The sequence below is a fragment of the Gossypium hirsutum genome, chromosome A08 (assembly GCF_007990345.1).
Source record: "Gossypium hirsutum isolate 1008001.06 chromosome A08, Gossypium_hirsutum_v2.1, whole genome shotgun sequence".
Classification (NCBI taxonomy): Eukaryota; Viridiplantae; Streptophyta; class Magnoliopsida; order Malvales; family Malvaceae; genus Gossypium; species Gossypium hirsutum.
In genome coordinates this window covers 56,035,036-56,049,696 of record NC_053431.1, presented here as the reverse complement: position 1 = coordinate 56,049,696, position 14,661 = coordinate 56,035,036, and the positions used below count along the sequence as shown (strand labels likewise).

General features: G+C 39.3%; 1 protein-coding gene across 1 annotated transcript; it reads right to left on the bottom strand.

Annotated features, from left to right (window-relative positions):
- Window positions 1-4,605: 4,605 nt before the first annotated feature.
- Window positions 4,606-5,762, bottom strand: LOC107954743 (uncharacterized). The gene is made up of 4 exons (XM_016890435.1): window positions 5,622-5,762; window positions 5,363-5,567; window positions 4,797-5,254; window positions 4,606-4,752 (listed from the first exon to the last, which is right to left on the bottom strand). Exons 1-4 carry the CDS (start codon window positions 5,760-5,762, stop codon window positions 4,606-4,608), a joined length of 951 nt encoding a protein of 316 aa, XP_016745924.1.
- Between the last annotated feature and the right edge of the window lie 8,899 nt (window positions 5,763-14,661).

Genomic DNA, 14,661 nt, shown 5'->3' with positions numbered 1-14,661 from the left:
TTTTGGTATAAATGGTGTAGTCTATTTTGTGACTTGTGTGTATTAATAAAGGTGGTATAAAATATGCATGAATTGGGCTTGAATTGGTTGGTTAAAATGCCAAATTATGCTATGTTTTGGTGTCAATTGGGTTGATATAGGTGTCCACAAGTTTGGGTGGAAAAATGACTTGGTAAATAGCCTATTTTTATCCACGCGGACAGAGACACGAACATGTGTCTCAGCCGTGTGTGACACATGGTCATGTACACGGCTATGTGTCCCCTGGTGTTGAATTAGAAACCAAGTCAGTATGCTCCACACGGCCTCACACATGGGTGTGTGGCTTGGCCGTGTGGCATAAGTCAGTATACCCTAAAGGTTTGGCACTGCCTAGTACACAGTCTGGTACATAGGTGTATATTGCCATTTTTAGGGAACACGGACTAGTCACACGTGTAACACCCCTTACCCGTACTTGAGACTGGAATAAGGTACGGGGTATTATCATACACAAACATGACATTTCCGAAAAATCACAGGCTATAAAATTTTGTTCCAAATTAAAACCAATCAAACATGTAACACCCTGAACCCGGCCCAGACGTTATAGCCAAATCTGGCGTGTCACAACGAAGTGTCATTACGAAAACTTTAGAGAGTTAGGTTCTTTGTTGTTACCAAATCTTCTTGTCAAAAACGTTTTACCAGTTTTATTGCCTTTGATATGCTAAACTGCTTAAGACTTGTGGAAGCTTTTAAAACCTTGGAGTTGAAACACGTGTTTTTGAAAAACTATTATTAGTTTGAAAACACGTCTTCTTAAACCTAGCAGTTTTTAAGTGAATATATAAAAGCCCAATTAAAAATTATAACCCATAAATGGTCTTATTACAAAACATGAACCCAAAATGAAACTTTAAGTATAAATAAAACTAAATGTAAATTAATTGCAGTCGTTTGGCCACCTCCGAGTCCCTCGTAACACCAAATTGCCTAAAGTTGGGGATTACCTGAAAGTCAAAGAGAAAGAGTGAGTTTACAAAAGCTCAGTGTGCAATCCCCTATCAATCATTCAATATACAGCATACAGTAATAGTCTGGGCCTGAGCCCTATTCGAAAATAGTACAGAGTGGGCCGTAGCCAATACAGTAACAAAACAGTACAATAATGCAACCCATCCCAATCCAGCCAACACACCACTCCGTACCACCAACACACCATGTGGGGACAAAGTCGACCCACCCAGCCAACACACCAATAATGCAGGAAAGCTGCTAGAAATATCACCGTAGCAAACCTGCCAGTAACAGTAAAGAAGCAAAGCTGCCAGTATCAGTATATGTGGCAGAGCCACCAGTAACAGTACACTCTCTCCTTAATAGAATCCCAAACCCATGCAGAATGTCATGTCATAAATCATACGTGTATGCAGAATGTCATGCTCAGAAAGAACGGTTATATCATAGCACAAATCAGTCATTTACCCTCGAGGGGTAAAATAGTCATTTTACCCTATAGGGGTATTTTGGTTATTTAACTTGCTTTAGGGTCTAGCTACTCTTATTGACCCATCAGAAGGTCTACAGTCACCTCAAGCAACTCGTGTAATCCTAACAGTCCTAACACTGTAGTAGGCCTAAGGCCCATTATGCAGCCTAAGTAGGCCCACACGCCCGTGTGGCCTATCAGGCCCAAAAATTACCACGGCCATGTGAACTACACAACCCAGTCCAGTAATTCCCATATATTATGGAATTCATCCGTGTGGAGCCCACAAGCCCATTGGGCCCACACGGCCCTTTCTGGCCCATCGTGGCCCAGAATGGCCCAAACCCATGAGAATACTCATTGCAGCCTCTATCGTCTAACACCCATGTGTCTTAGCTCGATTTACCTCATGAGCGATCGAACACTCGTGTGGCCTCAAACGCCGTATTTTTGACTTTTTGACATTTTCTGTTTTACAGTTGAAAGGGGGTGTGATTACACACCTGGTTGCAAATATTTGCAAGAAGCCTTCGAACACGAACCTAAATTAATCAAGACATTCGGTTAAACGTTTATCACAAGGGTCAACACCCACTTACTAATACTTAATCCAAAAAGAGCACTTGCCTTAGTCAACGGATGCGGTTCAACCCGCCAATAATATTAATTGAAGGTTGGCCACACCCTCTTTTGCCGAAAAGCTGCATCATCCAGGGAACCCATTAACAACAATCGCATAAACCAAATACTTGAATCGATACATATTTCCTACATAAAACTTAAAACCAGAGATAGGGCATTCAGCCAACACCCCATTATATTAGTCCACATACTTACCTTAAATTGAGTGATAAGGAAACGGTTTCGACGGCTAAATATCACCAAAAGATCCTTCACTTCTCGAGGAAATTCAGAGAATCACAGGAATAGCCCACTTAAAAGAAGAGGACAAAAATCGACTATAGAGAACAAGAGAAGGGAGGAGCATTCGGCTTTAAGCAGAGGTAACATGAAAAAGATTAAAGAAACCAGCAAGAATGGAATGTACCTACAATAGTCGTCGAGCCGCAATCAAGATGAAGAGATGAGGAGGAGAGAATCGGTCATGAACCAATGGCTAAACCAAAATGGATGAACAAGGGGAGGAGAAGAGGCAGTGAGCAATCGATTACCCACAAAAGGGAGTAAAGAGGGAAGGAGGAAAAGGAACAGATAAGAGGGAAAAGAGAGGTTCAACTAGGAGGGAAAACCAAAGGATAGAGTAATAGGGAAGAGCAAAAGTGTATTCGGACAGAGAGAAAAATGCCAAAAGAGGAAAAATGACCAAAAGAAAAACTGAACAAGGAATACTCCCCCCTTAAGGAAATACAGCCAAAATTCTGAGTATCTAGAACCCAATTCGGCACTACCACCTCCACACCCTCTAATTCCTTGATTTTCTCCCAATATCTCTCCCTGATTCTCTCCACAAATCACTCCAACATCCATTTCAAACTCTATTCAAACTCTCATGACCAATTCAACTTCAAAGTCTCAGTCCAACTCCTCTACGTACCCAGCTCAACAGCAAAATAAATACTCCACTGTACAACTCAAGACCCGAACCCATGTCCCCTAGTAGAAGCAACACACCACCTTGCCATAAGACCACACGCTCTCTTTGTGTCATAAAACAAGCACTATTATTTACAAGGCCTATATGATAGTGTCCAGATTCATTTAAGAGCAACACTGAAATTTTTGCAAAAGCCAAGACCTGGACCCAGGTTTCTCAAACACTCCCAAACACACCCAAATCATTAAGCCAGTAAAGCAAACATGAAATTTGTGTCAGATAATACCAAATCAAAGACTCTAAATTTTTGGGGCGTTACAATGCTACCCCCTTAAAGAAATTTTGACCTCAAAATTTACCTGATCAAAAAAGATGAGGGTATTGTTTCCATATAACCTCCTTAGGTTCCCACGTGGCTTCCTTCGATCTGTGATTACGCCAAAGCACTTTAACCAGTAGGATAGATTTCTTCCTCAGTTCTCGAATACACCAGGATATCATCTATAAATACTATCACGAACCGATCCAGATAGGGCTGGAACACTCGATTCATCAGATCCATAAAGGTAGTTGGTGCATTCGTTAGCCCAATTAGCATCAGTAGGAACTCATAATGACCATAACGAGTCCTAAATGCTATCTTATACACATCAGTCTCTTTAATTTTCAACTGATGATACCCAAAACGAAGATCTATTTTGGAGAAAACTGAAGCTCTATGCAATTGATCAAATAAATCATCTATCCTCGACAAAGGGTACTTATTCTTGATAGTTAGCTTGTTCAACTTCCGATAGTCGATGTACATACGCATAGATCCATTGTTCTTCTTCAAGAACAACATTGGTGCTCCCTACGGAGACACACTGCGTCAAATCAACCCTCGGTCCAGTAGTTCTTGAATTTGAGCTTTTAACTCCACCAGCTCATTCAGTGTCATCCTATAAGGGGTGATGGACACTAGAGCTTTCTCGGTATGAGCTCAATACCAAACTCGACCTCATAGAACGAAGGTAACCCAAGTAATTCATCAAGAAATACATCAGGAAAATCCTTAACAGTTCTAATACCTTCGACTGAAGAACCCTCAGAATCAGATACACCAATGTAGGCTAGAAACGCCTCATAACGCTGTGAACATATTTTTTGACCCTTAGTGCAGAGATTACAATTGATAAATAATCCTTTCACTCCCCAATCACAACCACCACCTCATCTTTTGCAGTCTTCAGCACCATATGCTTAGTAGCACAATCCAAACTTGCACGGTATTTAACCAGCCAATCCATCCCCAAGATAAGGTCAAATTCACCAAACAGTAACTCCATCAAATCCGCTGGAAAGATTACTCCCTGAACCTCTAGGGGCACATTCCTGAACAACTTATCTATCCTTACTGACTATCCTAGTGGACTTATCACAACCATTTCACCAACAGTACTTTCACACAAAATACCAAGGTTCCAGACACAGTGCATGCAATGTATGAGTGCATAGACCCAATATTGATTAAAGCAGTATAAGGTACATTATGGATTAGGAACATACCAATTATAACATCTGGGACATCTTCGTCCTCTCAGCGACGTGCAGCATATAACAGAGCTGGCTGCCTCGCCTCAGTATTACTAGCACCTCTGCCAGGTACTCCTCGACCTCGCCCCATACCATTTCCACCTTTGGCCAAACCACGGACTCTCGGTGGTAGCTGAACACCTCTCACTGGCTGTACATAACTTGATGCTCCAAAGACCCACATCTAAAACATGCCCCAATCTTCTTCCAACACTCATTCAGGTGATGTCTCCTACAATCTAAACAATGCTGCGACCTCGCAACAGGAACCCCAACTCGGACTGGCCCATCAAACTTACTATTATTTTTAGACCCACCAAACGAACCTGAGGACCCTAAATCCCTCTTATATCTGCCCTTATCTTTTTTTCGGTTCTCGCGCTCAGAGCGCTTCACATCCTTGGTGATCTTTGCCTTTTCTACGAGAGTGGTAAAATCTCGCCCCCTCTGCTGAACTATCAGGACTCGTAACTCATCTCGTAGGCTGTCCTCGAAACTCACACAGCGTTCAAATTTAGTCGCCAATATCCCACGGGCATAGCAGCTAAGTCGTAAGAACTCTGCCTCATATTCTGCCACGGATCTATTCCCTTGTGTCAAGCTCAAAAATTCCCTTCTTCTGGCGTCCACATAACTTGCTCCCACATATTTCCCTTGGAATGCCGCCTTAGAGAAATCCCATGTTAACCAGTTGGCTGGAGTACCCTCTCTCACGGTAAGCCACCACTAATAGGCCTCCTCTCGTAGTAAAGACATTGCACCTTTTAATTTTTCCTCAGAAGTGCAGTTGAGATCGTCCATTATTCTCTCCGTAGCTTCCAACCAGTAGTCAGCCACATTAAGGGCCACTTTAGAAATACCCCTAAAAATCTCTGCTCCATTTGACCAGAGTTGTTCCGAGACTGACCCACGGCCCATAGCACCCATATTGGTTCTAGCAACTCTCTCTAGAATTTGGAGCATAGCCTGGGATAGTGCATCATCCCCAGCTGCTCAATCGTATGATCCCATCTCAGTTACTGGTGAGGCTGGTGCCTCCCCAGCGTCAACGTTAGGCATATGGCCTAATGCTGAAGACCCAACCCTAGCACTTCCACGGCCTCTACCACGATCTCTTGTACCCCTTCCGTGAGTACCCCTTGTGCTCATACCAATTCCCATATTATCTAGTTTAGAAATTTTATATATCAGTTAGTAATTCCAGTAATTATTAACAAATGTCTTACGAAAAATAGTATTCAGAATTGGTTTTCGCAGATCGAGGTCTCACTACAGTTTTTAGTTTCCTACAGTCTCATTTTACTCCAACTAGAGTATCACAATACAGTCTCATATTTAGATTAATCTCAGTATTGTATTTCAGTCTGATCAACCATCAGTTATCGAGAAACTTACGGATTTGGCGCCGGAGACTCGGTATGCAACACCTGCAAATCCTCCAAAATCTTTCAAGAACAGTTTTCTAAAAATTTTAAACGTTTTCAAAACCCATTCCACAGCTAAGTTTTACAAATTGCCTCTGATACCACTAAATGTAACACCCTGAACTTGGCCCAGACGTTACGGCTGAATCTGGCGTGTCACATTGAAGTGTCATTACGGAAACTTTAGAGAGTTAGGTTCTTTGCTGTTACCAAATTGTCTTATCAAAACATTTTACCAGTTTTATAGCCTTTGATATGCTAAACTGTTTAAGACTTGCGGAAGCTTTGAAAACCTTGGAGTTGAAACATGTGTTTTTGAAAACTAGTTATTATTTTGAAAACACGTCTTCTTAAAATAGCAGTTTTTAAGTGAATATATAAAAGCCCAATTAAAAATTATAACCCATAAATGGCCTTATTAAAAAACATGAACCCAAAACGAAACTTTAAGTATAAATAAAACTAAATGTAAATTAATTGCAGCAGTGTGGCCACCTCCGAGTCCCTCGCAGCACCAAATCGCCTAAAGCTGGGGATTACTTGCACAGTCGAAGAGAAAGAGTGAGTTTACAAAAATTCAATGTGCAATCCCCTATCAACCATTCAATATACAACATACAGTAACAGTTTAGGCCTGAGCCTTATCCAGAAATAGTACAGAGTGGGCCATAGCCCAATACAATAACAAAACAGTACAGTAATGCAACTCATCCCAATCCAACCAACACACCACTCCGTACCACCAACACACCATGTGGGGACAAAGTCGACCCACCCAGCCAACACACCAATAACGCAGGAAAGCTGCCTGTAATATCATCGTAGCAAAGCTGCCAATAACAGTAATGCAGCAAAGCTACCAGTATTAGTATATGTGGTAGAGCCACCAGTAACAGTACACTTCCTCCTTAACAGAATCCCAACCCCATGCAGAATGTCATGTCATAAATCGTACGGGTATGTAGAATTTCATGCTCAGAAAGAACGATTATATCATAGCACAAATCAGTCATTTACCCTCGAGGGGTAAAATAGTCATTTTACCCTATAGGGGTATTTTGGTCATTTAACTTGCTTTGGGGACTAGCTACTCTTATTGACCCATTAGAAGCTCTAAAGTCGCCTTGAGCGACTCGTGTAACCCTAACGGTCCTAACAATGTAAATGGGCCTAAGGCCCATTATGCAACCTAAGTAGGCCCACATTCCCGTGTGGCCCATCAGGCCTAGAAATTACCACGGCCATGCGAACTACACAACCCAGTCCAGTAATTGCCATATAGTGTGGAATTCATCCGTGTGGAGCCCACAAGCCTATTGGGTCCACACGGCCCATGTTGACCCATCGTGACCTAGAACGACCCAAACACATGAGAATGCTCATGGTGGCCTCTACCGTCTAACACCCATGTGTCTTAGCTCGATTTACATCACGAAGGATCGCATGCTCGTGAGGCCTCAAATGTCGTATTTTTGGCTTTTCGACATTTTCCATTTTACAATTGAAAGGGGTGTGATTACGCACCTGGTTGAGAATATTTGCAAGAAGCCTTCGAACACGAACTAAATTAATCAAGACATTCGGTTAAACGTTTATCACAAGGGTCAACACCCACTTACTAATACTTAATCCAAAAAGACCACTTAGCTTAGTCAACGGATGTGGTTCAACTCGCCAATAATATTAATCAAAGGTTGGCCACACCCTCTTTTGTCAAAAAGTTGCATCATCCAAGGAACCCATTAACAACAATCGTATAAACCAAAGACTTGAATCGATACCTATTGCCTACATAAAACTTAAAACTAGAGATAGGGCATTCGTCCAACACCCCATTATATTAGCTCACATACTTACCTTAAATTGAGTGATAAAGAAACGGTTTCGACGGCTAATATCACCAAAAGCTCATTCACTTCTCGAGAAAATTCAGAGAATCACAATAATAGCCCACCTAAAAGAAGAGGACAAGAACAGGCTATAGAGAACAAGAGAAGGGAGGAGTATTCAGCTTTAAACAGAAGTAACATGAAAAAGATTAAAGAAACCAGCAAGAATGGAACGTACCTACAATAGATGTCAGGCCGCAATCAAGATGAAGAAATAAGGAGGACTGAATCGGTCATAAACCAATGGTAAACCGAAATGGATGAACAAGGGGAGGAGAACAGGCAGTGAGCAATCGACTACCAACAAAAGGGAGTAAAGAGGGAAAGAGGAAAAGGAACAAAGAAGAGTGAAAAGAGAGGTTCGGCTAGGAGGAAAAACCAAAGGATAAAGTAATGGGGAAGAGGAAAAGTGTATTCGGCCAGAGAGAAAAATGCCAAAGAGGAAAAATGACCAAAAGAAAAACCGAACAAGGAATACTCCCCCTTATGGAATTACAGCCGAAATTTTGAGTATCTAGAACCCAATTCGGTACTACCACCTCTACACCCTCTAATTTCTTGATTATCTCCCAATATCTGTCCCTGATTCTCTCTACAAATCATTCCAACATCCCATTCAAACTCTATTCAAACACTCATGACCAATTCAACCTTAGAGTCTTAGTCTACTCCACTACCTACCCAGCTCAACAGCAAAATAAATACTCCACTGTGCAACTCAAGACTCGAACCCAAGTCCCCTAGCAGAAGCAACATGCCACCTTACCACAAGACCACATGCTCTCTTTGTGTCATAAAACAAGCACTATTATTTACAAGGCCTATATGACAGTGTCCAGATTCATTTAAGAGCAACACTAAAAATTTTGCAAAAGCCAAGACCTGGACCCAGGTTTCTCAAACACTCCCAAACACACCTAAATCATTAAGACAGTAAAGCAAACATGAAATTTATGCCAGATAATACCAAATCAAAGACTCTAAATTTTTGGGGCGTTACAGCTCTACAGCCTTAAAGAATTTCGACTCGAAATTTACCTTATCAAAAAAGATAAGGGTATTTGTTGCCGCATAGCCTCCTCAGGTTCCTACGTGGCTTCCTCCGATCTGTGATTATGCCAAAGCACTTTAACCAGTGAGATAGATTTCTTCCTCAGTTCTCGAATACACCAGGATATCATCTATAAATACTATCACGAACCGATCCAGATATGGCTGGAACGCTCGGTTCATCAGATCCATAAAGGCAGCTGATGCATTCGTCAGCCCAAATGGCATCACTAGGAACTCATAATGACCATAACGAGTCCTAAACGCCATCTTATACACATCAGTCTCTTTAACTCTCAGTTGATAATACCCAGAATGAAGATCTATTTTGGAGAAAATTGAAACTCCACGCAACTGATCAAATAAATCATCTATCCTCGGTAAAGGGTACTTATTTTCGGTAGTTAGCTTATTCAACTTCCGATAGTTGATACACATACCCACAGATCCATTCTTTTTCTTTACGAACAACACTGGTGCTCCCCACGGAGACACACTAGGTCAAATAAACCCTCTGTCTAGTAGTTCTTGAATTTGAGCTTTTAACTCCACTAGCTCCTTCGGTGCCATCCTATAAGGGGTAATGGACACTGGAGCTTTTCCCGGTAGGAGCTCAATACCAAACTCGACCTCATAGGACGGAGGTAACCCAAGGAGTTCATCAGGAAATGCATCAAGAAAATCCTAAACAGTTCTAATACCTTTGACCGAAGAACCCTCAGAGTTAGATACACCAATGTAGGCTAGAAACTCCTCACAACTCTTGCGAACATATATTTTTCTGCCCTCAATACAGAGATTACATTTGATAAATAATCCCTTCGCTCCCCAATCACAACCACCTTCTCATCCTCTGCAATCTTCAGCACCATACGCTTAGCAGTACAATCCAAACTTGCAACATATTTAACCAGCCAATCCGTCCCCAAGATAAGGTCAAATTCACCAAACGGTAGCTCCATCAGATCCACTGGAAAGATTACTCCCTGAACTTCTAGGAGCAAATTCCTAAACAACTTATCTATCCTTATTGACTGTCCCAGTGGACTTATTACAACCATTTCACTAACAGTATTCTCACGCAAAATACCCAAGGTTCAAGACACAATGCATGCAATGTATGAGTGCATAGACCCAATATCGATTAAAGCAGTATAAGGTACATTATGGATTAGGAATGTACCGATTATAACATCTGGGGCATCTCTATATTTTCGGTGACGTGCAGCATATAACAGAGCTGGTTGCCTTTGTAATAGCCCTAATTTGACCCCAGTCGGAAAGTGGTTTCGGGACCACAAAACCAAGTCATAAAAAAATAATTAACTGTTATATTCTATGCTTATAGTATGTGTACATGCAAGTGTGAAAGTTTCATGCTTTAATTTTGTCATTTGTATGTGAAATTTATTCAATAGGACTTAGGTGAGACAATTGTGAAATATGTTAGGTTAATTTTAAAGTGGCCTATTAATGCATAAATACAAAAAGATGGACTTGCATGTCAAATATCTATTTTGTTGTGTAATGGCCGGCCATGATGTGGTTTTATTTAGAATATATGTATTGTTTATTAGTGAAGTGGCTTTATATTTTATAGTATTAATGTATATAAAAATAATAATAGAAAAAGAGGTGATGGAAACAAAGCTTCATTTTTTTTTGTTCTTCTTGGCCGAATTGAAGAAATAAAAAGGGACAAGATTTTCAGTCACTTTAAGCTTGGGGAAGGTTAGTAAATTATGTTAGTTTTTGAAATTTTAAGCTTGATTTTAGTTAATTAGATAGTTTCATACATAGCCCATGCCAAAATTTTGAAATTTGGTGATGATTTGAGCATTCGGTTTTGGTTATTAAAGGAGGAGATTGGATTATAGTCTTTATGTTTTATCAAGAATTGTTGAAGAGGAAGGTTGGAGTTAGTTAAGTTATAAATTTTTAATACTCATAAGTACTATAGCCGAACATAAATTTACTTAATGACTTGAACAAATACCGTGTGGATGTTTGAAATGAATGAATTTGAGGTTTGTTCATATTAGGGATTCGGCTTTGTGCAAAACTTTTAAGAGTTTGATTTTGAATAATTTGAGTATTGGAATGTAAGTAATATTATGCATAGGTTAAATTTTTGTATTCGGCTTTTGTAGTATATATGTATGATTAATCCATTTTTTTTCTTTTCTTTTGCAAATGATATATATAGGGTGATAAATATTAAGACTATTGTTGACTTGTGTTTAGTGATATTCGGCCAAGGACTAAATGTGCTTGCTTATTCGGTTTAAGTAAAGTAAATGTGGTTGGTGGATATGATTAGGTTGTGGTTTATTATAGACTTGTTTTGATTGTATAAGCTTATAAATTGGTTTGGAAATAATAAATAATGAGCATGCTTTGTGGCCATAAGGATTATATGATAGTATGTCGTGATATTAACTTAGCTAGTCGAATGGATGAGGAATGAATTTGATATATATAGATAGGTAACATTGACGAGTTGTTTAGCATATGGGTTTTGTATATTGGTTCGGCAACTAAGCTAGAAAAATAATTTTCGGTAACATGGTATCTATGCACATATATAGATATATATAAGGTATCTTAAGTATATTTTTCCATTTGATAAGGTTGACTAATAGTTCAAGTAAGGATTACTCCATTCGATATGTACATGAATTGAAGTAATAGGTTCGGTAATCAGCTTATGACATACGGGTAATATCATATGTCCGATTATAAGTTAAATACTCGATAGCTGTGGTTCATTGGATATAATGTTTGAATATTGTTTTGAAAAAAATTGATATTTGTATTTAGTAAAGTTGAATAAGTCATTAAATAAATCTATTTGTTTTAATTAAGCTCAAAGCAAAGAGGGTCTAAATCAGATAAGGGAAAGGAAAAAGCAGTCGAGTAGCCTATCCGCAACTGTTCAAAATATCCGAGGTAAGTTTTGAGTAGTTTCCTTTAATATATAATTGATGCTGGTTTATAAGAGTATAATAGGTGAATTGAAATTCAGTTAGCACTTGTACAAAGTTGTTTAATAAACAATGCGTGTATATGACTTTGAGGTCGATGGTAACTTTGAGTTTAAGCTTGAATGGCGAAATGATTGTGTGATATTAGGTATAATTTTTGAGTTGAAATGTTAATGATGATGTGCCTATTAAACTTATATCCGAATGTATTAAATGATTACTAAGTGATAGGTTGATTGAGATGTGTTAAATATATAACTAAGTATGCATGGTATTGGAAAAATATCCGGACTTGAAGTCCATAGGCTTTATGCTGGAAATATATCCGGACTTGAAGTCCGCAGGCTTTATGCTGGAAATATATCCGGACTTAAAGTTTGCAGGCTAAGTGCTGGAAAAATATTCGGGCTAAGTCCCGAAGGCATTCGTGCTGGTGTTATATCCAGGCTAAGTCCTGAAGGCATTCGTGCTGGTATTATATCTGGGCTAAGTCCTGAAGGCATTCGTACTGGTATTATATCCGGGCTAAGTCCCGAAGGCATTCGTGCTGGTGCTATATCCGGGCTAAGTCCCAAAGGCATTCGTGCTGGTGTTATAACCGGGCTAAGTCCCAAAGGCATTCGTGCTGGTATTATATCCGGGCTTAAAGTCCCGCATGCTTTGTGGTGGTGATTTGATTTTGGTTTTAAATCTAGCAGACTTAATGCCGATGATTGGAGTAAGATTATGATTTCGAATGTTCGTAGTAAACTACCATTGAATATATATGTTCAATACATTAAGTCGGTCAGGTATGTATTATATACTTTTATATGTTAGATTGATCGGAATTGAATCATGAATGCGAAATGAGAAGTATATGTGACAATCTCATATGTGTATGTGTGTATTCGGTTATGGTGAAAGGTTATGTGAGATTGATTTGGTGATATACATGTTAAATAATATGAATCCAAAGAATGGGTAATAAATCTGCTTGGGACAGCAGCAGTAATGTGATTTCGGAAAATCACCATAAATTGTGGAAGTTGAGTTAGAGGCTGAATAAATTTTGTCATGAAATCTTAATGAGTCTAGTTTTTATAAAAGAAACCGTGTAAGCAAAAGAGTTGCCAATAATGAGATATTTGAAGTGGCGTGGAACAGAGTCAAAATGACTTCAAGGTCCCCTGTTCTGTTTTCAGAAAATCATTATAAATGGTACAAGAATGGTTATAAGATAAAATTTATATTCTTAGACTCCCTAATGAGTCTAGTTTCAAATGAAATAAACGATAACATATTTATAATTCTTTATAATGAGAAATTTGATTCGTAGTGAAGAGTGGTCAGATTAGTCAAACAGTGAAACAGGGGAAACTTCAATAAAAACCTGGTATTGATTGGTCAAACCAAAAATTCTGAAAATTTTATGGATGGAAGATATATGAGTCTATTTTCAGGGAAAATTAACGGCACTTGATTTGGTGTTTCTTAGCTCAAGTTATAAATAATTTAGTGACTATTGCTCAGGAAGACAGCTTGTAGTGAATTTGTGATTTTGTTGCAAACATGGTTAAAACTTGTTAATGAGATGCTTTTCGAGTTCTTACGATCTTATTTGTAATTTCAATATTTGGTTTTAATTGAGTTCAGATTCAAGTGAGGTGAATTTGCTAAATATGCATTATGTTCATGGATACTTGGCCAAAATGGAAATTATCTAGGAATGATTTCTTGAAAATTTGAATAATCGATCTATAAGTAAATTAATTGTTTGCATTGCTTAAAACTTACAAAGCATTGAAGCTTACTCCGTGTTCTCTTTTCCATTTCTTATAGGTATATACTTTAGCTCGAGTTGGAAGGGCCGGAGATATCATCACACTATCTAGTCATTATGTGAGTTGAGAAGATTGTATATCATCATGGTTTAAGGCATGTATAGGATAGACTATAGGTAGAATGATATTTCGACTTTGTATACATTATAGCCATGCGAAGATGGCTTGCTCATTTTGTTTAGAGAAGCCTTATAATTGAACTAATGTGGTGAAATGTTTTAGCTATAACTTGATAGTAGTTAATTTGTTATTAGATATTTGGTTATGTTTTGATAGTGAGTCATTTTAGAAATTTATAAGAGCTCTTATGGAAAATCAATGAGACATGTTTGCATTGTTGATAATTTATGTCTGGTAAGTATCTTTGACCTTATAGAAGTTTTGTTTAGTCAAGTAATACCTCGTAACCTTAGTCCAGCAACGGATATAGGTTAGGAGTGTTACAGCCTTGCCTTAGTATTACCAGCACCTCTGCCAGGTGCTCCACGACCTCGCCCCATGCCATTTCCACCTCTGGCCTGACCACGGCCTCTCGATGGCTGCTGAAGCACATAACCCTACTTTGTAGCTTGCATCTGAACAGGTCTCTGAGGACAATTCTTAACTTGATGCTCCAAACACCCATATCTGAAACACGCCCCAATCTTCTTCCAACACTCACCCAGGTGATGTCTCCCACAATCTGAATAAGGCTGCGACCTCGCAACAGGAACCCCAACTCGGACTGGCCCATCAAATTTGGTTTCTTTTTAGACCCACCAAACGAACCTGAGGACCCTAAATCCCTCTTATATCTACCCCTATCTTTTTCTCAGTTCTCGTGCTCAGAGCTCTTCACATCCTCGTCGCTCATCGTACTTTCTACGAGAGCAGGAAAATCTCGCTCCCTC